Source organism: Centroberyx affinis, unplaced genomic scaffold (assembly GCF_046629955.1).
Source record: "Centroberyx affinis isolate AG114_WGS23_722 - 3 ecotype Tasmania unplaced genomic scaffold, CSIRO-AGI_Caff_v1 ptg000434l_1, whole genome shotgun sequence".
Lineage (NCBI taxonomy): Eukaryota > Metazoa > Chordata > Actinopteri > Beryciformes > Berycidae > Centroberyx > Centroberyx affinis.
In genome coordinates, this window is record NW_027279098.1 from 218,553 (window position 1) to 244,036 (window position 25,484).

General features: G+C 40.6%; 2 protein-coding genes across 2 annotated transcripts in view; one reads left to right on the forward strand and one right to left on the reverse strand.

Moving 5' to 3' along the window:
• Positions 1-23,529, forward strand: LOC139642126 (zinc finger protein 271-like). The gene is made up of 4 exons (XM_071516857.1): positions 1-785; positions 3,532-3,699; positions 9,322-9,333; positions 22,479-23,529. Exons 1-4 carry the CDS (start codon positions 101-103, stop codon positions 23,486-23,488), a joined length of 1,875 nt encoding a protein of 624 aa, XP_071372958.1. The 5' UTR covers positions 1-100; the 3' UTR covers positions 23,489-23,529.
• The window catches only part of LOC139642124 (zinc finger protein 91-like), a 188,275-nt gene that overhangs the window by 120,756 nt on the left and 42,035 nt on the right, over positions 1-25,484 (reverse strand). The gene's annotated exons all lie outside the window — the stretch shown is intronic.

A 25,484-nucleotide genomic window follows, 5' to 3' on the forward strand; every position in this document is an offset into this window, starting at 1 on the left:
TGAAGATGATGAAGAGAAACCTCAGTCCTCACAGCTTCATCAAAGCCAAACTGAGGAGAACAGAGAGGCAGAGCCTCTAGCCAGCAGCTCAACTGAACAGATGAAAACAGAAGCTGATGGAGAGGACTGTGGAGTATCAGAACCAGCCCTCGACTTGGATCTAGCTAGTTTTTTAAAAGCGAGTAGTGACGGCCAGTTCCTCTTTTCACAATGTTTTAAAACCGAGACTGAAGACAGTAATGATGGTTGGAACGAGACAAGGGAACCTCAGTCAGGTTTTGACACGATGAACAACAATGTGCGTCATCAGAGATCTCGCGCCGCGGTGAAACACGTTACCTGCTCAGTTTGTGGTAAAACGTTTCGACACAAAGGAATCCTGCAGAGACACATGACCAGTCACACCGGGGAGAAACCGTTTGACTGCACAGTTTGTGGTAAAAAATTTGGGCAAAAGGGAAGTTTGCACACACACATGAGACAACACACTGGGGAGAAACCTTTTAGTTGCTTAGTTTGTGGTAAGAAATTTAGCCAGAGTGGAACATTAGGTTCACACATGAGAATTCATACAGGGGAAAAACCTTTCAGCTGCTCAGTTTGTAAGAATAGTTACAGTGAAAGAGGGGCATTAGTCAGACACATGAGAGTCCACACCGGAGAGAAACCATTTAGCTGCTCGGTTTGTGGGAAAAGTTTTAGCGAAAAGGGAAATCTGAATAAACACACGAGAGTCCACACAGGAGAGAAACCGTTTAGCTGCAGTGTTTGTGGGAAAGGTTTTCGTTTGCTCGCCCATGTCAACACACACAAGTGTTCTGGTGAGAGCAGCAGCAAGTGAAGCTGCAGACAGGAACAGAACAATAAACTAGAGTAGAGCTGCAACTAACGATTATTTTCATTGTCGATTAATCTGTCGATTATTTTCTCGATGAATCGATTAGTTGTTTGGTCTATAAAATGTCAGAAAATGGTGAAAATGTGGATCAGTGTTTCCCAAAGCCCAAGATGACGTCCTCAAATGTCTTGTTTTGTCCACAACCCAAAGATATTCAGTTTACTGTCATAGAGGAGGAAAGAAACCAGAAAATATTCACATTTAAGAAGCTGGAATCAGAGAATTTTGACTTATTTTTCTTAAAAAATTACTCAAACCGATTAATCGATTATAAATTAATAGTTGGCGATTAATTTAATAGTTGACAACTAATCGATTAATCGATTAATCGTTGCAGCTCTAAACTAGAGACTCATCATGATAGTCCATCACTCAGGTGGAAACCCAAACCCTGCTAGACTATCATTGTGCTTAGATGCACCTGGAATCCCAGATATTAACACACATCCTGTTTAAGGTCACACACAGTCTCTCACTTCCTAATGTCCCTGCATCCAAACACATCTGTGAATAATCTGAATTCTCCACTTCCCCTCTGTTGGCTTGAGGCTGAAGCCGTGATGCAGAAGCACAGCTGCACAAACTGGGACTCGATCACATCAGACAGTGGCTGCACATGTTTTCAGTGTTTCCATAAAGTTGCACCTGGCTGGTGAACGATAAAGGTCGACATGCAGACATGAACATTTATCTCTCAACAAAACCACTGATGGGGTTCAACTATTAAACTGTTAAAATACAATAGCTTTATGTTATGCTAATTTTCAAATTTGCTTGTTCATTTCTGGTCTATTTTTGAAACGCAAATAAAAAAAAAAAGAATTGACCGAAATGCAGTCACCATTCTAACTAGTGAACTAGCTTTTAATGTGTTCAATGTAAATTTGTATGTTTTCTTTTTAAAGTCACACTGAAAGGAAAAATGTTTTCACTTTTTTTGCATACCTTACACCTATTTAACAATTAATTCCACTTATTGTATTTTTATATCAAAATCTCATTGCTTTTACTTCCTGGAAAACAGAAAATCTTTAGTTGTGACTTTGTACCAAAATATCCCTTCAAATAAAACTGTTTCTCTCCCTGACTGATCTCCCATTGATTTACACTTTTGAGTGATGCGGCCTCATGTTGATCCACACTGAGGAAGCAAGAAGCTTTCATTGTGACTTAAATTTTGTTGTTGCATGGATTACTTGACTCAGACATGAACTTGGTGACTTGGATTCAAACAGTGCGGACTTGGGACTCGACTTGGACTAGAGGTTTAGTGACTCGACTACAACATGTTTCAAGATTATTGGACTTTAAAGTGCATGGAATACAAAAAGGACTTCCGCTCACGAGCTTAAAAAACACGTATAACATTGAGATGTCATAAAATAACTCTACATCTCCACATTTTACTCCACATCCCCCTAAAGGAATCTACAGAAGAGTAATGCATTCACTTGAGAAAAACAATTTGCCCTGTTTCTTCTGAATTAACGAGATACCTCAAAATCCTGTGAGAAGCTCTCACCTGCATGGAGTATCCTACGGTTGCAATACCATCTATATTACTTAAAGACACGAGTGTCTCCCAATGTTTCAAACCAAAAGCAAAATTCCTCTGACCTCTGACCTCTCTCATCAACAAGGCGTTTCCGTCCACAGAGCCTCCGCTCACTGGATGTTTTTTGTTTCTCGCTCCGCTCTGTGTGAACTCTACAGACTGCTGTGTGTGAAAATCAGCAGATCAGCAGCTTCAGAAACACTCAGAGCAAACAGCCATGCTGAGGTCAAAGTCTCTGAGATCACATGTTCTCCTGTTCTGATGTCTGATGTGAACATGAACTGAAGCTGCTGACCTGTATCTGCATGATCTGATGCATTGCACTGCTGCCACATGATTGGCTGAATGGATAATTGCATGAACAAGCAGGTGTTCCTAATAAAGTGCTCGGTGAGTGTGTATCTTTACAGAGAGAGAGCAGGGTAAACAAAGTGTGAATATGAGCTAAAATTAACAGGTTTCTTTAACCTCTGATTAGATATCTGGCTTGTCCCGCCCATCATGCAGCCCTAACTAACTGAAGAAAACCAACTGCATGGTAACTGTTGATAATATTTTTCAGTCTTCCCTCCAGACGTCCAGCAGCTGCTGGTCAGTGAAGAAGAGGAAGAGGAAGAGGAAGAGGTTCCCCCTGAGCAGCAGGACTGGAGCCCCAGTCTGGACCAGGAGGACCCAGAGCCCCCACACATTAAAGAGGAACAGGAGGAACTCCGGACCGGTCAGGAGGGAGAGCGGCTTGGAGGGCCGGAGGAGGCCGATATCACCGAGTTCCCGTTCACTCCTGTCCCTGTGAAGAGTGAAGATGATGAAGAGAAACCTCAGTCCTCACAGCTTCATCAAAGCCAAACTGAGGAGAACAGAGAGGCAGAGCCTCTAGCCAGCAGCTCAACTGAACAGATGAAAACAGAAGCTGATGGAGAGGACTGTGGAGTATCAGAACCAGCCAGGAACTTAGATCCAGCTAGTCATTTACAACCAACTAGTGATGGCAAGACTTCAGACTCTTCTGAACCTGAGACTCAAGACAGTGATGATGATTGGCAGGAGACTAGAGAACCTCAGTCAGGTTTAGACTCAGTGGAAAACAATGAAGTCATACATCATAAGAGGTTTCATACCGGGGATGAACAGTTAAGTTGCTCAGTTTGTGGTAAAATATTTGTCTGCAAGGGAAATTTGCGGAGACACATGAGACTCCACACAGGAGAGAAACCATTCAGCTGCTTGGTTTGTGGTAAAAGTTTTAGTGCAAAGGGAACTCTGAAGAAACACGTGGGCTGCCATTCAAGAGAGAAACCATTCGGCTGCACATTTTGTGTTAAACGATTTGGCTGCAAGGAAGTTCTGCACAAACACATGAGAAATCACACGGGGGGGGGGGCGAGCCGTGCGGTAAGACATCTGGTGTGAAGGGACTTCTGCAGACCCACAGGAGACTCCATGCAGGGGAGAAACCGTTCAGCTGCTCCATCTGCAAAAACAGATTTAGATGGGGTGAAGACAGAGAGAGACACCTGAGGAGTCACACAGTGGAAAAACCGTTTCTGCTTCCCCACCTCGCAACTTTATTTCTCTATGAACCAAACGGTTTTATCAGCATATATTTTTGTGCCATTCTGGCTCGACAGTGTGAATATAGTTTGGCATTTTTCCACATTTAAAAACACCAACGAGTTCGCCCTCAGAAATATTGACAGATACATTTCAGACCAATCGTATCAAGGAAAAGCTGCTTCTACTGAGTCTAATGAAACATTGATCCGGCCCAGCAGGTCTGCAGCTGGACCCTTCTCCAAATTCCAGGGAGTTAAACACATGAAGCCTCCCAGTCGGAGCAACATGTCTTTCCTGCTTCTTCCAACATGAAGTGAACGCAGGTTTGAGAACTGCGGCTCCATGAGGAACCGCGCCCTCTGCTGGCTGAACAGTAGTACTGCCACAACAGTATTGCACATGCTCAGTGCAGCACTGGCCCTCGACACGCTGCGGTGCGTCACCAGACAGCCAAAGATGACCCGCAGAATAGAGTTGGCCTCGGATTTCAGATGGCAAAGCCTGGCGGTTTTTTTTAAAATTGAATCTAGTGGATTGGCCAGTTCTCATTTCCAGCTGGAGCGAATTCAGCACAACTCCCACGTCACATAATAGTGTTAAAAGTAGAATAGTTAATAATAAGTTCATTTATTTTATTTTTATCAGTATTATTTTATTGACACCCCCCCCCCCCCCCTTTAAACATCTTGGATCCTTGTCTTCAAATATCAAACCTGCAGCCAGAAACCTGGGTGTGATATTGGACAGAGACTTTTCATTTGAAAAACAAATAACAAACGTTGTTCAATCATGTTTTTATCAACTAAGGAGCATCTCAAACATCAGGTCTTTTCTCTCTCGGCCTGATCTCCAGAAGGTCATCCATGCTTTTATTTAATCTCGGTTAGATTATTGTAATTCATCATATTCAGGGTTGAGCCAAAAAACTCTCCCAGCCTTCAGCGGGTACAAAACGCAGCTGCTCGGCTTTTAACAAATAAATACAAGACAAGATCATATCAGCCCTGTTTCAGCCTCTTCACTGGTTACCAGTCAGTTTTAGAATTGATTTTAAGATTTTACTGATCACCTTTAAATCTCTTCGTGGTTTAGCCTGAGCCTCCTGAGTCCCGGCTCCAGACTAAAGGGGACTAAAGGGGTTTTGCAGTCCAGGACCCTCGGCTCTGGAACTCCCTGCCAGAGGATCTGAGGCAGAATCAGCGACATCTTTTAAATCACTTCTCATATCTTTTTTAAAAAAAAAGCCTTTTATTAATTCTAGCACACCGTTTTATTGCCAACATGTCTTATTTGTTTTATTATCTTATCTGTCTTATTTGTTTTATTATTATTATTATTATTATTGTCCCTATTGTTAGGGTTTTTTATTCTATTCCATTTTATTTCTGTATTATTTTAATTGCCTGATTTTATTTGCCTCAGTCCTGAAATATTATAATCCTGGTGCAACCATGTAAAGCACTTTGTAACTTTGTTTTGAAAAGTGCTGTATAAATAAAGTTTATTATTATTATTATTATTATTATTTATTAGTGTTTGAGTTATGCAAGTTCCCCTGATTCATACTCCGCCACAGTTGGTGGCGGTAATGCATCAAAAGTTGTTTGCCAACCGCCATTAAAGAAGAAGAAGCAGCAGCAGCAGAGAAGCAGAAACCTGGTCCAGGAAGACGAAGTGGAGCCGGTTCAGCAGCCGGGGGTTAAAACCTGCTCACCTGTCAGCCAATAGGATCTCTGTGTTAACACGATGAAAACACTGTATCTTTATATTATTATGTTTTAGGCTTTGTGTTTTTATCTTGTCTTCTATTCCTTGCTGCTGCAGTGGCCAAATTTCCCACTGGTCTGGGATCAGTTTCATCCTGATCAGTTTTCATCGCCTGTAAACGGAAACGGAAAGATGGAGAAACCATGGAGAGAAGACAGAAGAAACTGAGGTGTTGTTGTTGTTGTTGTTGGGAGTGAATGGAAAAGGAAATATAATTTTTAAAAGTTTCCGATGGGGGGGGGGAAATAATGAAGCAAGAAATGACTGATGACATCAGAGACACGCGCCTTGGATGAGATTAAAAAGAAATGGTTTCACTTAAAGGGGAATAACATGAGACTCTGCGCTGTGACTAGCATGGAAATCTATTTTTATTTTAGTCTGTTCTACTGCAGAATATGGGAATTTGATATTGTTGGAGCCAATATGGATGCTTTTCGGTTTGTTTTTATGTGGGTGTTAGTACGCCACGCCACAAGGGGGCGGTAACATGTGGGTGATGGGTCACGTCACACGATAAATATACACAGGTGTGTAGCCTCAGTGTGTTTGGACCGCGGGAGATGTGATGGTTCTTACCGCAGAAATGATGTAATATAGACTCAATTAACACAGTTTAGTGACACAGAACAGTAGGAATCTAAATATTGTAGAAGTTCTGACAGCTGAGGAAACTACAGGCAGGAAGACAGAAGAAGCACGAGACAAAAGAGGAACTAAAGGTTTGCGCGTCAAGAAAACATTTTAGCGTTTCATTCATTGGGCCAATTAGTCACTACAGAGATAATGTAAGTGATCACACTTAGTGAATCTGGAGTGACAACAAACAAACTCCAAACCTTTCACTGCTAATGTGGAAATATAAAAAGTGATAATGAGAATACATCTTTTAATGCAGTGCATTTTGCTTGTTCTTTTTATCTGTCTTTTATCTGCCTTCTATTGATGTAAAGCACTTTGAGCTGCATGATGTGTATGAAAGGTGCTATACAAATAAAGATTATTATTATTATTATTATTATTATTATTATTATTACAGTTGCTGTTTATTGCAAAATGTTGTTTTCACAGCAGACATTGGGCCTAAAACTCATATGTTTTGTAGTGAACCTGAAAGCAAAGGATCATACAGACTGAATGATGCTGCTACTACCTTTAATTAGAATAGAATAGAATAGAATAGAATAGATGTTTGTGTCCACAGCCAGTCCAGGTGGAACAGAGATACACTGAAAACACAAGAAACACATTTACAGCGTAACATGAGAAGTCCAGAGCCACAGCAGGAGCTTTAGAAGGATAAAAGCTCACTCTGGAGCCTGTAGCTTATTAAAATTCATAAGGCGGACTGAGCACGAGCGCTAAGAGACAATATCTGACCTGCGAGTTTTCAAAGTGCTCATTATGACAGAAAGAGAAAACAGCAGATTGTTTGTTGTTTTTAGTTATTAGCTATGTATTATTATCTTTATTCAATTATTAATATACATATTCATATTACATTTTTTTTTATTAGTAGTAGTAGTATTTTATTATTTGTTTACTTTCTTACTTCATAATGTCCCTTTACTCAGGAAATGATGCGTTTGACGTTTCCGGCAACAGGATGGAGTGTAACAGCGGTTCAGCCTGAGCGGAGCGCGAGCCACCATGACCGACGAGACAAAGAACACACCGGCGCTCACACACGCGCGAGCTTTGTCACCAGAAATCTTCAGGAGAAAGAAACGGATCAACCGCTCGGAGGAAGGCAAGCGCGCGAAGAAGGAAAGCGACCGGATCCGAGCCAAGAGCAGAGTGAACATCGGCGGCGCGCTCCCGCGGTGGAAGGCTCTGAAAGACGAGAAGGGGCTGCGCAGGGACGCGGACGTGGCTCAGTTCCTGCTGGACTGGTGCGTGCGTGCTCACGTCGTTTATTATTCACTTTGTAACTTTATTATTATTATTATCATGTCCGCGCGCTGTCCAGAACAGCTCCTTGTTTCTGTTGCCGGGTGACGTCGCCAGGCCCTCGGTAACTTTTCGACTCCATAGTCAAGCCAGCAGCAACGTTTTCGACTTCCGGTCTTCACATTTCAAAATAAAGGTCGCAATGTTCACTACGAAACTAAACTACCCCTTAACTTTAGCCCTGAAATGTCCTTAATTTCTCATTACATAAACATGAATTATCCATTAAAAAATATTATAGCTTTAAGAAAGTAAGGTTAGTATCATGGGTTTATAAGGGATTTATTCATGGGTTGATTCACAGAGACTCTAGAAATTAAGGGATTTTTCATGTCTTTTGTGCAGGTTTACAGGTTATTAATGAGTTATTAATGGAAAGTTCCTGTCTGCCTGAATTTTATATTAAATTAAAAAGTAAGGAGTCAAAAATGAAGAGGTGTTTAAGGAGGTTTAGATGGAGTCTCCTCCATTAATAACTCCCTTAATTAATTTTATTAATGTAATTAATGGGTATTTTAAGGTATTACTGGTTCGTAGAGGTTATACAATTAGCCTACTGGATTACTTTCAAAGCTGACTAATGTAGGGAGTTGTGTTAAATGTTATATTCACAAATAAATAGAATCACTGAAATTGCTAAAAAAAAAAGTGTTTTCCTCTGAGTTTCACACTGAGGGTTTCTGCGAAATGTCGTTTCTAAAGCTCAGTAAAATGTTAAAAATATCCCAATAGCACAACACACATTATCCTGTACTCCTAAACTACAGATATTGAAACTTGTCTTGAAAACATTAATGTGATGATTCTGTTGATATATATATTTTTTTTACATTATTAATTCCATAATGGCTTCCCTCAGTATAACAACTCAGAAAATACCTTGCATTTTAAAGACGACCAAGGGAGTATTCAGCCACTAGTAGGGGCCGAAAAAGGGATTTTGCATGAACTAAGGGGTGAATTAATGTAAATGTAAGGTTATTTTAAGTGATTACTGGTTCATAGAGATACAGTCAATTTTCCAGCTGTAAAATGGCTCCACTTTTACTTTATATTCAAACTGAAGGTTGTGCTCCTCAATCCGGATCCTCCTGCTGGCTTTCTGCTTAGAGCTGAACGATTAATCTAAATTTTATCGAAATCGCAATATAGCCTACTGCAATTTTCAAATTGCAGGAGGCGCAATATTTGTTAAAGGCGAAATGTGTCAAAATACCATTTCAAATGAAGCATGAACTACCAGGCAAAACAGAAAGCCAGCAGGGCTCAGACCTTTCAGTCCAGTATTCATTTATTGTTTTTCTAATAAGAAACAATTTGTGTGCTTTTATTTTGAAGGCAAAGTCACTGAACTGGAAGTGATGCTGCGACAGAACTGACAGAGAACTAGCAGCCTGAAGCAGGGAGGGCTTTACTTGGTGAAATTCAGGTTATAGTAGGGCTGGGCAATATATCGACATTATATTGATATCGTGATATGAGACTAGATATCGTCTTAGATTTTGGATATGGTAATATGGTGATATGGCATAAGTGTCTTTTCCTGGTTTTAAAGGCTGCATTACAGTAAAGTGATGTCATTTCCTGAACTTACCAGACTGTTCTAGCTGTTCTATTATTTGCCTTTACCCACTTAGTCATTATATCCACATTACTGATGATTATTTATCAAAAATCTCATTGTGTAAATATTTTGTGAAAGCACCAGTAGTCATCCCTACAATATTGTCGCAATATCGATATTGAGGTATTTGGTCAAAAATATTGTGATATTTGATTTTGTCCATATCGCCCAGCCCTACTTACAACTGAACATTTAGCCCACTGTGTAGAAAATACCGAGATATATATCGTGTATCGCCATTCAGCCTAAAAATACCGAGATATGATTTTTGGTCCATATCGCCCAGCCCTAGGTTATAGCTAGTTAGCTGTGGCTGTTGTTGTTTATTGTCCTGCTTGTTGTGATGTTGTGAACCACATCTTCACTTTGTCCACAAACTCTGTTCAGTATCGACGGCAAGGCGGCTGAAGACGGTTATGAAGACCTGCTGCAGCGCGGGGAGACCAGCATCCACACCGAGTCCGAGAGGTTTGGAACGCCTCCGTGCTGCACGTCTACTGACCGCTAACTGGAAAACAAATGCTCTGAACCTTCAGTCTGTCGTGTACGGAAGAGGATTAGGGCCACATGTGAAAAATGTATTTGAGATCTGACTTTAAAGTCAGAATTCTGACTTTCTGACTCTGTTTTGTCAGGTGAAAAAAGAAAAAAGTTTTGTCAGGTGAAAAAAAAAAAGTCAGGTGAAAAAGAGTTTAAAGTCAGAATTCTTTTTCACCTGACTTTTTTTTTTCTTTTTTTTTCACCTGACAAAACTCTTTTTTTTTCACCTGACAAAACTTTTTTCTTTTTTTCACCTGACAAAACTTTTTTTTTTTTTTTTTTTTCACCTGACAAAACTTTTTTTTTTTTTTTTTTTCACCTGACAAAACTTTTTTTTTTTTTTTTTTTTCACCTGACAAAACTTTTTTTTTTCTTTTTTTTTCACCTGACAAAACATTTTTTTTTTTTTTTTTTCACCTGACAAAACTTTTTTTTTTTTTTCACCTGACAAAACTTTTTTTTTTTTTTCACCTGACAAAACTTTTTTTTTTTCTTTTTTTTTCACCTGACAATTTTTTTTTTTTTTTTTTTCCACCTGACAAAACTTTTTTTTTTTTTTTCACCTGACAAAACTTTTTTTTTTTTTTTTTTACACCTGACAACTTTTTTTTTTTGGTGGCCCTAATCCTCCTCTGTAGTTATGTTCTGTGAGGTAGAATGTAGTTTTACTTTGACAGACACCGTCTCTCCTTCACCTGCAGGGACGACGACGTCTCATCAGGCATTTGTGCTCTTGAGGAAAACCAAGAAGAAGCTGATGTGCAACAAAGGTAAACAAAAGATTTTTGGAAAGTTGACCGCACAACGCACCGACTTGTTCCTCTTGGTCTTTGGCTGAGATCATCATGTATTTAAAGGAATAGTTCACCCAAAAATGAAAACCCTGTCCTCATCTCCTCCCCCTCATGCAGGTGAAACTCAGGTGAAGTTTGTCCATATAACACACAGGGAGGCTGCAGCACAACTCCATAGCAGCCTTCTCCAAAACAACTGAAGTCAGTGGGGACCAGTTCTTCAGAGTTCCACAAAGACCTACAGTATATTTACACCATCATTTAGTGCAAATCTTAACTACAGCTGATTGATTTGCAACAAATAATGGTGTCTAGGTCTTTCTATTCACAGTGTGATTGTTTCTGTTTTTGTTTTGGAGCTCTAAAGAACAGGTCCCCATTGACTTCAGTTGTTTTGGAGAAGGCTGCTACCAAGTTGTGCTGCAGCCTCCCTGTGTGTTATATGGACTAACAAACTTCACCTGAGTTTCATTTGGCATGAGGGGGAGGAGATGATGACAGGATTTTCATTTTTGGGTGAACTATTCCTTTAATATCTACTGTAGATATTACTGTCTCTGCAGGCTTTAGTTCTGGTTTTGCCGTTGCTTGCCCATGCTTGTTGGTTTGGGGATGAAGGTGCAGCTGTTGTGAGTCTAAATCACTGTCAGTCAAAAAGTCTGAAATCTTTGCGTACTTTAACATTATAGAACTTCCATCCTTCAGTTGAAAATCCAGCTGAAAGAGAGAATAGCTACACCGTTGATTTTACAGCTACAATATGCAGCTTTTTGACATTTGACAAAATAAGAATAAATGAATAAATATGTCCTACCTTATCAGTCTGGGTCTGTGTGTGAGTGTGTATGTGCAATTTGTATGGAATGATTGAATTTATTGAAGTTGAAACTGATTATAGAAATCAAACTCATGATGCTCTTACCAAGTTTTTATCCTATTAAAACCATATTGCATTGAAAAGTCCTAGATATTTAGTTTTCTTTAAGAAAACTGATACTGGACTCTTGATTTGTTCTGACTTGACTTGCTGTTCTACATTTAGACTTGAGACTTGACATTAATGACTTGGACTTGACTTGAGACTTGTGCCTCAAGACTTGAGACTTAACGGTATACTTCCTGTCTCAAGACAAAAAAGTTGCATATCCTAGTTGCGTATCCTAGACCGCAGAATCCCGCTTGACTTCCCTGCCTCCCTGTTTTAAGGGGTTTAGTGCTTCTGTAGCCGTTTCCTTTACTTCTCTTTCCTGTCGCTGTTTGAAAAATGTCCAGAGTCCGTCAGCTGAGAGCGTCGGTGAAGCAGCGACTAACTGCGGCTGTTGAAGAGATATTTGGGCTGTTTGAAAGAACGATAGCAGAGTACGAAGAAGAGATTGATCGCCAACGCAGGCTGCTGGAAGATGTTCTGAAGCCTGAGATCCAGATCGACAAAGCGGGTTTGTAGAAGGTTTTTCTACATTAGAACTTACTTCTTTTTTTAAACTATTACAAAAGTGATCAGAATATTATCTTCATTCTGCCGTCGCAGCACAAAGTAGCTCTAAAATAGTCATCAGAAAAGCTGCTTTTTGTTTCAGGGTCTGTTTTGTTATCTCTGACTAAAAAATACTTAGACAGCAAGACGGTTTCCCCTCTGTTGACTCGACTCCATCTCCTCCACTGTCCAGAGTTTTATTTAGTGTCTTTCTGTCCATTCAAAGCTGTGTGTGTGGTGTCATGAACCAAAAACACTCTCAATCCATTTCTCCACGTTCATTTTCCAGCATCTCTCTGAGCCTTACCAAGAACAGGCCGTTTCTGTCTCCGTGTCTTTAAGGCTCATTAATATTAATGACCCCTCCGTTCCGATCGGCTAACCGTTCGCGGCCCGGCGGCTACAGGTAGGGAAAACTCTCCGGTAATAAACAATGACAACCGCTCAACCGCTTTGAAAAAAACACTTTGTTAGTCTATTATTTCTTACAAAAATGATAATGAGCGAACCTTTGTGACATCACAAAGTGACTGAAGTCCAAACGGCTCGTTTAGAGGCTCGCTGCACTAATATGGATTGTGTGGATTTAGTTTTGATACTTTCACCATGTTTAGATAGACCATCCAACTCCTTTATCACCACAGAGGAAGAGGAGTCCTGCTTTACACCATGTGGGACCTTTAATATAATGTGTTTGTTAGATCATTGCATTTGGTTTGTATTGTTTTTTGCTGTTGAATTTAATCTAGCCTATTTGAAACATGTGTCCAGTAAATGTTCTACTTGTCCCGAATCCTGAAATCTTAAAAACGATGTTGGCCACAGACCTCAGAGGTGACTGATGGGCGTCGCCTCGCTCATGATGTCACTATTGCAGATGTGCAATGACAGTGTTGAAGCAATACTGTGTATCGTTCAGCCCAAAAGTATAATGTATCTTATTTATTATTTATTTAATATAAAAAAAGTTGCATATTGCAGCTTCAAATGTAAAAGCAGCAACAACCTTATGTTAACTCATTTTATTATGTTTTGTCCTTCCTGTTAGACGTCCTGCAGCTGCTGGTCAGTGAAGAAGAGGTTCCCCCTGAGCAGCAGGACTGGAGCCCCAGTCTGGACCAGGACCCAGAGCCCCCACACATTAAAGAGGAACAGGAGGAACTCCGGACCGGTCAGGAGGGAGAGCGGCTTCGAGGGCCGGAGGAGGCCGATATCACCGAGTTCCCATTCACTCCTGTCCCTGTGAAGAGTGAAGATGATGAAGAGAAACCTCAGTCCTCACAGCTTCATCAAAGCCAAACTGAGGAGAACAGAGAGGCAGAGCCTCTAGCCAGCAGCTCAACTGAACAGATGAAAACAGAAGCTGATGGAGAGGACTGTGGAGTATCAGAACCAGCCAGGAACTTAGATCCAGCTAGTCATTTACAACCAACTAGTGATGGCAAGACTTCAGACTCTTCTGGACCTGAGACTGAAGACAGTGATGATGATTGGAAGGAGACCAGAGAACCTCAGTCAGGTTTAGACTCAGTGAAATCAAAGAAGAGACGGAGAGTTGAAGGACAAAGTTTGTCTGTCAGCAGAAAGTTCAGGAGAACAAGTTCCTATAGTTGTGTGAAAATAACTAGAGTCCAGATGCTTAGAGCGTTGGTCAACCAGCGACTAACTGCGGCTGTGGATGAGACATTTGGGCTGTTTGAAAGTGGAAGGACAAAGTTTATCTGACAGCAACAAGTCCAAGAGATCTGTGAACTGAAATAATCAAAGCAGACTTCATCCCATATTTTGCTGTAATTTGTTTTCCGACTCAGTCGTCTTTCATGGGACGCGTTAAAGTCCATTCCAGTGATTTGTGTGGAAAATATTTATAACATTTGGATAGGGGATCTTAAAAGGCACATGAGAACTCGCCTTTTATTTGCAAAGACGAAGGACCTGTTCATAAATCAAATTTAAACTCTGCATATTCCACACTGGAAAAACTGTACATTTCATTAATGTATTTCCTGTCATCTTCTTCCTTCCCAATACAACAGTACCTGTGTTTTCTTACTTGTAAAGAACATTTGTTAAACCTTCATCATGTGTCACGGCTCAGACAGCAGAAGTGTGTTGGTGAGAGCAGCAGCAGGTGAAGCTGCAGAGCTGCTGGTTGAGCTGAACTGTTCAGCAGGAACAGAACAAGAAACTAGAGACACATCATGATAGTCCATCATTCAGGAGGAAACCCAAACCCTTCTAGTCAGTGTTGTGGTTCGGGATGCAGCCAGATCTGAATACTGCTCACACACATCTTGTGTTGATGTCGGCTAATGTGAGAGAGAGAATTACTGTTGCTGCTCTTTGGCTCAAATTCAGGTTCAACTTTCCCATGTCAGCTTCTGTTCACCCAATCTCTGAACGGGATGCTTTAGTGACCAATATTTCGGGGTCCCGGTGTAGGTAGGGCTGGGCGATATGGACCAAAAATCATATCTCTGTATTTTTAGGCTGAATGGCGATACACGATATATATCTCGGTATTTTTTACAAAGTGGGCTAAATGTTCAGTTGTAAGTAGGGCTGGGCGATATGGACAAAATCAAATATCACATATTTTTGACCAAATACCTCGATATCGATATTGCAACAATATTGTAGGGATGACTATTGGTGCTTTCACAAAATATTCACACAATGAGATTTTTGATAAATAATCATCAGTAATGTGGATATAATGACTAAGTGGGTAAAGGGAAATAATAGAACAGCTAGAACAGTCTGGTAAGTTCAGGAAATGACATCACTTTACTGTAATGCAGCCTTTAAAACCAAGAAAAGACACTTATGCCATATCACGATATTACGATATCCAAAATCTAAGATGATATCTAGTCTCATATCATGATATTGATAGAATATTGATATATTGCCCAGCCCAAGGTGTAGGCAGCGGACATCCGGGCCAAGACTTCCTCTTCCTGAGCCGGTCATTGTTTACAGTCCGATTAGCGACTTGAGACACGAGAATGGAGTCGGAGCTGATAGACGACGTCTCATATGCAGATATCTGTTTATAGAGATTAGCCCAAATGTCTTCCGGACCTAAAAGAACTTGTGAAACAATCCTTTCGTAGACGTCGTCTCTCGACTCCGACTCCATTCTCGCGTCTCAAGTTGCTAATCGGACTGTAAACAATGACCGGCTCAGGAAGAGGAAGTCTTGGCCCAGATGTCCGCTGGCTACACCGGAAACCCCCAAATATTGGCCGTTGCCCCCAGAGTCTAATCGTCGTCAGACCGATAGCCGATGGGTTCCCAGACTGCTGGTCACCATGCTTGGTTACCATTGTTTTTTATTCACAAATACTCCAAAATGGTTTCTTTTGGTGTGAGAAATGGAGACGGTTCTATTCTGTTGGGTTAGGGTTAGTTCTATACCGCAAATGGAGACGGTTCTATTTTGTTATCAAAAAGTTAAACATGACAAAATCTTATAAATATTTGGTCCTTTATGTTTCTGTACCTGCAGACGGAGTGCCGTGGGTTTTTCTTTCTTTGGGGAATTCATGCCTTTATTTCCTCACATGTAGCTTACATGACCGGCAAGGAATATATCTCATAGGCCTATGTGTTTTTATGTATTGTACCTCTGATGCCTCTGATTCCCAGGTCACATGGGAACAATAAGAACAAGATGATGTCTCATTGCTAAAACTGAGACGCATTCACCTGTTTAACTTGTTGGAATAGACTACACACGATGAAAAAAACTTTTACATAGAAATTTAAAATCAACCATAAACAAAGTGCAGCTTCCATTACTCACTTCTTGTAAGCAGACTTGATTGTAGTACTGTGAAATTAACCGCTGATGTTTATTGTCTTGGACTGCTGACAGCGATGGATTCACTGCCTCCGTTTGTGACACCAAGTGGGAGAAATCACAGCTTACAAAAAACCCATTTATCCTACTTGTAATCACCATTAGGAGGTGGGTGTGAACAGTTTGTTTGATAAATCCGATATTCCATGAACGCAGCATGGGCCCCGAGGTCCCCGACATGTTGTTGTGGGATGTCACGTGAGTGTAAATCAACATGGCGGCGTTCATGGTGAATGGTAAGAACAAGATATCACTGAAACCAAACCCCTTCATTTTATCCCTGAAATGTCCTTAATTTAATTACATAAACATTAATTATCCATTCAAAATAGCAGCTTTAATAAAGTAGGCTAAGCAGTCAAACATTAAGGAGAGGTTTAAGGTGTTTTTTTATGGGGTCTCCTCCATTAATAACTCCCTTAACTCATTTTAAGGGGATTTTGCATGAATTAAGGGGTGAATTAATGTAAATGTAAGGGTATTTTAAGGAACTACTGGTTCGTAGAGGATAGCAGCATGTTTCAAGCTTTTAAACAGACAGTCAAGTTTCTGTTTGTGCATAACACACTTTACATGTTTGCCCTTTATACACCTCTTCTCCTCCTCGCGTGCCTCTGTGAGAGATGTAGGCAGCTATTCCAAAGCTTTTTCTGCTCCAAAAGCAGCCAGACAAACGCAACTTTCATTCGGGCGGCCATGTTGTTCCCACCTCAACCACTCTGAACGCTCTGATGGCTCATGGCTTCCAAGTGGGAAGTTTCCCAGCTCCCAGAACGCAGCATGAGCGCGAGCGAGAGGCGTGGCTACGCGACGGTTAATTTAAAACCAGTAAACTAAACTCAACTCGATCTCTTTTCTGTTCCTGTGTGGAAAATGTCTAAAGTCCAGAAGCTGAGAGCGTCGGTGAAGCAGCGACTAACTGCGGCTGTTGAAGAGATATTTGGGTTGTTTGAAAGAACGATAGCAGAGTACGAGGAGGAAGTTTCTCGTTCAAAAGAGCAGAACGACCGACAACGAAAGCTACTGGACGCTGTTTTAAATCCTGAAGTGCGGCTACACAGAGCAGGTTGGTGACATTTAAATGTTATTTTCACATTACTCATACACATTTTATGTTGTAAGTAACTGCAAAGGTGACCAATGTCTGGCAGGACGCTACTGGACGCGTTTGAGTCTACAAATACAAGCTTGTAGGCTGCTGAATGCAACTTTCTGGTCATTCATTCAGTTCATGTGATTTCTTTGATGACTGAAACTGTAGCGTCACCGATCTCATTGATGTTATGATGGTAACAAACGTAGATTAGCATACAGTCAGGGTTTTCCTTAATGTGTTGTAACAGTCACAAATCACCTACTATGCTTTGGAACATTGTTTGGTTGCAGTAACAGATTCAGTCGCTGGGTGGCGCTCCTTGTCTTACTGAGACTGAGTTACAGCAACAGGTTGAGTTCCGCTCCCAGTCTGTCTCCCGACGAGTAGCTGGTCTCTTCAGTAACGGTTTGGTGCGTGTTAAACTATATCAATCTACATGTATGTTGAGAGATTATAGTGCCGTAGAGACCAGGCATTGTATGGCTGCCAAGTACAGGTGAAAGTGAACACTGTTGGTTTTTTAGCACATTTACATGTTCCAGCTTCATTTAAAATATACCGTTTCTAGTTTCAGCCGCGAGAAGCTGGAAAAACAAGATGTGGAGGAGGCTAGTGTAGCGAGCTAACTTTGGGCTTGGATCAATGTGTGAGGTTCCTGCTTTACTGAAGCATAATGTGACTATCAGCACGAGGCTGAGCAGTGTTGCCAGATCTCGCGAGAGAAACAAGCAACCAGGTCTGTGGAAACAAGCCCAAAAGAAACGATTCAATTACAAATAATCTTAGTCTGCAGCAATAAAGTGGCTCCTCCTTTAATTATAATGGAGGGATCTATATCTCTTATATACCAATCGTTCCCATTGACAAATGTTCTTTTCAATAAATGGACAAATATGAAAGGTCAGCTGATGACTGATGTCTGACAAACAACTGAAGTGAATTAGAAAAGTCTTAAACTAAAATGATGTGAAAACATGTTCTGAAAACCATGTGAACAGGTGGTGAAACATGAGTGGAAAATGTGGCGTGGCCCACATGCCTTAAAATTGATTGAAATTGAAACGTTTGTCTCACTCATTTTTTTTCCCACCCGCATTCCGCAAAGACTCTCTGATTGGCTCGTACTCTGACGAATACTAGCCAATCAGCGGCGAGTACTAGCCAATCAGAGGCAGAGTAGAGCGGGTCTTCGCGGAATGCGGGTGGTAAAAAAACACCTCCCTGACTGTCACCTGTGTGTATGGGGGAAGGGGGGGGGGGGACCGGGGTTGTGGACGGATCCTGCAACAAGGGAGCGAGTCCAAATAAGCAACTGCACAGAAACAAGCCCAAAGTTGCTTATAATAAGCAGACTTGGCAACCGTGGAGCTGAGTGGAGACTTGAGGCTGGGGAAGGAAATATTCGGCACCGTTTTGGTAATATTTTGTTGAAATTCTCTTAACATCCCGTCAGCTAACAACGAATCAAACGCTCCAACAGAAACTCCAGTCTGTGTCCCAGGCTGGAGTCAGACTCATCTCAGAGCGCTTGAATCTTAACAACCAATCAGGACAGCCCTCTGCACCTGTCAATCACACACGCACAGTCAGTCTAGTCCAGTGGTTCTCAACGTGGGGTCCGGGGTCCCTTGATGGGGTTCTAGGTGGTCCCCAGCAAACTGATGAATTGTTAAACGTCAGGATTATTTAATTTACAAGAAGTTAAACAAAGTTAGAGAATGTAGAAGAATTATTATTTCGATCATAGTTTCTCTGTTATATCTCTACCTACAATACAGTCATGGAATTCTTGACAAAATCAAATCTGACAATGAAAATATTGTCAGATTTGGGACAAATTCTCATTAAATGGGCGTCCATGGCCCCACTGTGGACTAAACTGGGTGATGAAATATGAAAGGTTGAGAGTCACTGTAGGGCTGGGCGATATGGTTGAAATCAATATCATGATAATCATAAGGATTTTTCTCTATCAATACATATCACGATATGGTTCATGTATGCAAAATCATGTTAAATAATCAAATTAATGTTCATCTCATTGAACCGAATGGTGATGTTTGGTGTGATGTCAAACAAAACTGAAATATTTGAGAAGCTGCAGCTGAGGCTTTGACACCGTGGGAGATAATCTGTGGGACAAATTGCCGGTAGAGCTGAACAATTAATAATAAAAAAAAAAAAATTGAAATCTCAATATGAACATCTGCAATTTCCAAATTGTGTAAGAGAGAGGGAGGAAGTCTGAAATGGATTCTGAGTTTTAGAGCTGCAGTTAATCTTTGGTTCGTGAATCAAGTACAATATTGGTGAAAACCTTTAAAGACTCGAAATGTTGCGCACTCACATCTAGTTTTTTTTTTTTTTTTCCAACAAAATCACTTTTCTTTAAACAATTTTAAAGTTCTTAAAAAGGTGTCACAAGAAAGTTATTCCCGCCACCAAGGAGGTAAACCAGCAAAACATTATACATCTCTTGCAGAAGCAAACAATTCTTGCAAAACTCTTCAAACTCTTTTAAAAAATTGTGTTTTTGCATCAATACAGTTCACACAAACCTTCATTTGAATAAACACATGAAGCACCAACTACACACTGATAGTATAAAAGAAAAACACTTGTGGCTTTTGTTTTTTCTGTGTGCAGGGCAGTTTTGTCATACATGTAGTAAACACACATACACACAGGTATCCAAATGTGTAAAGTATGGATGTGTATTCTGAACATAACACACTATCAATACAAATAAGGGGAAAAAGTTCTTTTTTTTCTCAAAATGTTTTACAGTAAAACTCCTCAAACAACAAAAGTGCAGTAGAAGAAAACAAAAACATTTGTGCTAGAAAACAGAAAAAAAATAGGCTAAATATCGCCTTGTGTGTGGGTCTGGACATCAGTTCACAGTGTTGCTAGAAGTGTGTTACAGTATTACTGTGAATTACACACTGAGTGTAAAGCAGAGAACATGTGTTCAGTTTGGCTCACTTGGTAAATGCTTTGGCTAAAAGTGTTCATGGTTTCAGAGATCGAGCTTCAAGAATCACTGTTAGTGTTTAAACATTCAGAAAAAAACTGTCTGATCCGTGTTCAGCACAGGAGAAATATCAGTTCACATTTCCTGCTGCATTTACAAAGAACGCAGGAGGAAGAATTTACTGATGCAGACACCGAATTATTAACATTATTAAAAATTGGTAATTGAGGTTGTGGCACCACAAAGTGCTTTCTGGAACATTCGATGGTAGATTGTAGAGCTGCAACGATTAATCGATTAATCGATTCGTTGTCAACTATTAAATTAATCGCCAACTATTTTGATAATTGATTAATCGGTTTGAGTCATTTTTTAAGAAAAATAAGTCAAAATTCTCTGATTCCAGCTTCTTAAATGTGAATATTTTCTGGTTTCTTTCCTCCTCTATGACAGTAAACTGAATATCTTTGGGTTGTGGACAAAACAAGACATTTGAGGACGTCATCTTGGGCTTTGGGAAACACTGATCCACATTTTTCACCATTTTCTGATATTTCACAGACCAAACAACTAATCGATTAATCGACAATGAAAATAATCATTAGTTGCAGCCCTAGTAGATTGATAAACAAGTGAACACATCCAGCCTGTCAGCAGGTGTGAGCGGCGACATTAAACAGTTTTATCAGCAGAGCGGTGGCAGGAAAAAAAAAAATGTTTTGACCTGAATCCAAAATAATTCTAGTCAACATCAGGGACATTGCTGAACAGGCGGAGGACAGACTGAGACCGGCCTGTCCCATGTGGACTGGCCTGTCCCATGTGGCCCGGCCTGTCCCATGTGGACCGGACACTCCGGACACCGGATTGTGATCGATAATTTTCATTTGAATATATTTCTCTCAGCCTGCAGCTCCTCCCTGAAGGAGAAGGTGGGGCAGAGGAACAATAAAACTAAATCTACTGGTGCACAACTCAACTACTGACACCTAAGGAAATTTATATTACTAATTATGAAAATGCCTATTCATTTGAATGTCTGTTCTTGTCGTTCTTGGTGGTCTTTCGTTTTCAGCCGCTTGGTGCTTTAATTTACACACGTTCTCAAGCAGAAGTACAAGTCGATAAATCCGACTCTTTGCTTAGAAATGGTCACACATGGGGCGCCCTGGTGGCTCACCGAGTAGGGCGCGTACCATTTGGCTCAGGCCTTCCCGCAGCGACCCGGGTTCGAATCCGACCCGTGGTCCTTTGCTGCATGTCCTCCCCTCGCTCTCTCTCCCATACCTTCCTGTCTCTCTCTCACTATATCTCTCAAATAAAGCATAAAATGCCAAAAGAAATGGTCACGCATCACATGTACGTACGCACTCTTGATAAATGAGGGGCCTGGAGGCTAGTTCACTCGCTAACTGCTGTATTTGCTAGTGTGGAGGAATAAAATAGACCTATAACCTGTAACAAATGATTCATTAAATTAATAGTCAAAACAAATCATTAGTAGTAATCACACCATTTTATTATATACAATGCATGTACATCTAATCAAGGTAGAACTAGCTAAAAGACTAATTACTGTGAAAGCAATCTTCAGCTCAGAGACTCAAACAGCAAACTAATGTCTCTGTTAATCATAAAGATATGGACAGTTTGTTAGATATAGTCCAGACTTTTGCTCTAGGAAATTTGTGTGACTGGACCTGCTGGAATACTTGAATCCCCTGCTGTTCACACTGTTATAGCTGAAGGTGAATTGTATCTCATTTGTCCAATTCTATATCTTTGTAAATGGTCAATGCAGCATTTTTTCTCCCTCCCATTAGATGTTCCACAGCTGCTGGTCAGTGAAGAAGAGGTTCCCCCTGAGCAGCAGGACTGGAGCCCCAGTCTGGACCAGGAGGACCCAGAGCCCCCACACATTAAAGAGGAACAGGAGGAAGTCCGGACCGGTCAGGAGGGAGAGCGGCTTGGAGGGCCGGAGGAGGCCGATATCACCGAGTTCCCGTTCACTCCTGTCCCTGTGAAGAGTGAAGATGATGAAGAGAAACCTCAGTCCTCACAGCTTCATCAAAGCCAAACTGAGGAGAACAGAGAGGCAGAGCCTCTAGCCAGCAGCTCAACTGAACAGATGAAAACAGAAGCTGATGGAGAGGACTGTGGAGTATCAGAACCAGCCAGGAACTTAGATCCAGCTAGTCATTTACAACCAACTAGTGATGGCAAGACTTCAGACTCTTCTGAACCTCAGACTGAAAACTGTGATGAGGATTGGAAGGAGATTAAAGAACCTCAGTCAGGTTTAGACTCAGACAAAAAGAGGAGATCTCAGACCAGGGAGAAACGATGCATTTGCTCTGTTTGTGGTAAAGGTTTTGTTTATCAAGCAGACTTCAAGAGACACATGAGAATCCACACAGGGGAGAAACCATTTAGTTGCTCAGTTTGTGGTAAAATGTTCGCCCGGAATGAAGCATTAAGGGCACACATGTTAATTCATACAGGAGAAAAACCTTTTCCCTGTTCGGTTTGTAAAAAGGTTTTTGCATACAGGGCAGCACTGGTTAAACACACCAAAGTCCACACAGGAGAGAAACCATTCAGTTGCTCTGTTTGTGGTCGAAGATTTCTTTATAAAACTCTCGTGAAAATACACATGACAATCCACACAGGGGAGAAACCATTTTGTTGCTCAGTTTGTGGTAAAATATTCAGGACGAGTGGAATACTAAGGTCACACATGAGAACTCATACAGGGGAAAAACCTTTCAGCTGTTCAGTTTGTAAAAAACAGTTTAGCCAGAGAAGCATATTGTTTAGACACATGAGAGTCCATACTGGAGAGAACCCACTTAGTTCTCAGACCAGGGAGAAATGCTTTAGTTGCTCAGTCTGTAGTAAAAGTTTTTTTAATGCAGAAGCCTTGAAGAGGCACATGAGGCTCCACACAGCAGGGAAACCATTCAGTTGCTCAATCTGTAGGAAACCTTTTCGACGTGCCGCAGACTTGAAGAGACACATGAGAATGCACACAGGGGAGAAACCTTACGGCTGTTCAGTTTGCGGTAAAGTATTCAGCCGGAACGAAGCGTTAGGTTTTCACATGAGAATGCACACGGGGGAGAAACCTTACAGCTGTTCAGTCTGTAATGACCGATTTACTCGGAGAGCGATATTGCTTCAGCACATGCGCAGGCACAGCAGGGAGACTTCCTTTCGTTGCTCGACATGCGGGAAAAGTTTTAGCGAACAAGTTTATTTGAAGGGACACATGTCAGTCCACACAGGAGAGAAACCCTACAGCTGCAGTGTTTGCGGGAGAAGCTTTCGCCGGCATTCACATGTCGCAAGCCACAACTGTGCCGATGAAGGCGGCGGCCGAGTAATCGTTCAGCAGTAACAGAACAATGATGCTGCGTTCAATTGCACTCGGAAATCTGAGGAAAAACAGAACGAATGTTCAAGTCCCAGTCGGAAATTCAGGCAAGATCCGTTCCGCCCGAGTTCTCCGACATAAACACAGCTGACGTCACAGCAGTATGGCGTTGCATCAATTTGTGCTACTAAAACATTTTTCTATATTATGTAGTTTTTGTGTTATGAAAATGTGTTGGAACAACTTTGTAGTTTCCATTTATAATGTGATTCAGTTGCCTTGTGCTTCGTTACTGGACAGAAGTCTTTGCTGTATGAACTAGCCTGCCGGTTAAAAGATGAGAGATTTAGAAAAGTGGAGGCTGTTCAGGATGGTTGGAAGATGGAGGTCATCAGAGCTCATGAAAAACTGCCAGAGTTACAGAATCTGACATCAAGACTTTCACTGATAGAAGGAGAAAGTTCTGACTCAACAAATCAAATGGCAAATCTGTCAGAAAAGGTTTGCTGGACTTCAGGATCTTTCAGGAGATTCTTCAGGAGTTGGTCGGCTCAAAGGAAAATATAAACTTTTACCTGATTATAAACTGAAGAGTCTATTGCCGTGAAACTTAGTAGCGCAAAGTTAATTACAATCAGTAATGGAGAATTGATTTTATTCTGAGATGGAATTCCTGTCATGTTTAATTCAATGTTCTCATATTCATTGTGAATTTAAACTAATTGGACTGGTACTTGTTGAGTTATAGAGTTGTTAGTGTTCTTGTTCTTTCCTTAAATCAGGCTGAATAATTTCACCTTAAGCCAGTGGTCACATGACAGATGAATAACTGTTCTACCATACTGAGCACAAAAACTAACCTTTTCTTTTTACTTTTTTTTTTTTTTTTTAACTTTTGTACTTGGTCTGGTTTCACTTGTTTTAAATGTTAAATTCACCGAGCCTCATTTCCAGTCACTTTATTCATTTAACATGAATCGTTTCAAATTGACCCATATTAAATGTTTAAACTGTCACATTATACCTTTAGGTGAAGTTTGAAAAGGCCGGTACAAATAAAGGTTATGATGGTGCTGATGATAATTATTGTTATTGTTATCAAATTGATGTTTATGTTCTGCCTGTTTACACAGCAGAAATCAGTGATGAGAGTGAATTCTTGGTACAGAGAGAAAGTTCCTCACTGTGTTGACAGAGACAGACATGATGACATCACTGTTCTGCATCAACATGTAAATTTCTCTTCTCTCTCTCTTTCTGCAGTGAAACACACTGTTAGCATCAGGCTTCATAAGACACTCTGACTCATTTCCTATGTCGTCTCTCACCAGATAAACATTCAGCCGATCACTGGATCCCAGGACTGTTTCCTTCTTTAGACACTGAATCAGAAGTGAACAGGGAAAACTTGCTTTCAGCTGTGTAATAACGCATTATGTAATAACTCGACAAAATGTAATAAATTTTCACTTCATTATGTAATAACACTGCATTTTGTAATACACAGCCTGAACGCAATATGTGATAAATTTCCCCGCATTTTGTAATAAATTATTACATATTGCCTATAGGTTTGTCATACACAGCGGCAATTCAAGGTGCTTTACAAAGATTAAAAGATTTATAAGAAAAATGAATAAATAAATAGTGGTGTAGATAAAAACAAGATTTAAAATAAGTTTAACATTTTTTAAAGAACTCAAATAACTCAACTTAACTAAAAGCGTCCATGAACAGTGTGGTTCTGAGTCCTGATCAATCAATCAAGTTTTTATTTGTCAGGTGTGATCATTCAGGTACAATCACACTGAAATGTGATCCTGTCAGTTCTGATTTACATACATTTCGATACATAATGCGCTGTATTATTACATTTTCATCATTAAAAAGTGCAAGTCCCACATTTTGTAATAACCACGGCAATGTGTAATAATTTATTACAGAATGTGGGGAAATTTATTACATATTGCGTTCAGGCTGTGTATTACAAAATGCGTCAGATTATTACAAAATGCAGCAG

What these genes read in the sequence shown, in the direction of transcription:
- LOC139642126 (XM_071516857.1), top strand. Translation starts at nt 101, where the DNA reads ATGAAAACAGAAGCTGATGGAGAGGACTGTGGAGTATCAGAACCAGCC. An exon ending in TGTTTGTGGGAAAGGTTTTC is followed by an intron (nt 786 to 3,531) that starts GTTTGCTCGCCC and finishes GTTTAGACTCAG; the next exon opens with TGGAAAACAATGAAGTCATA.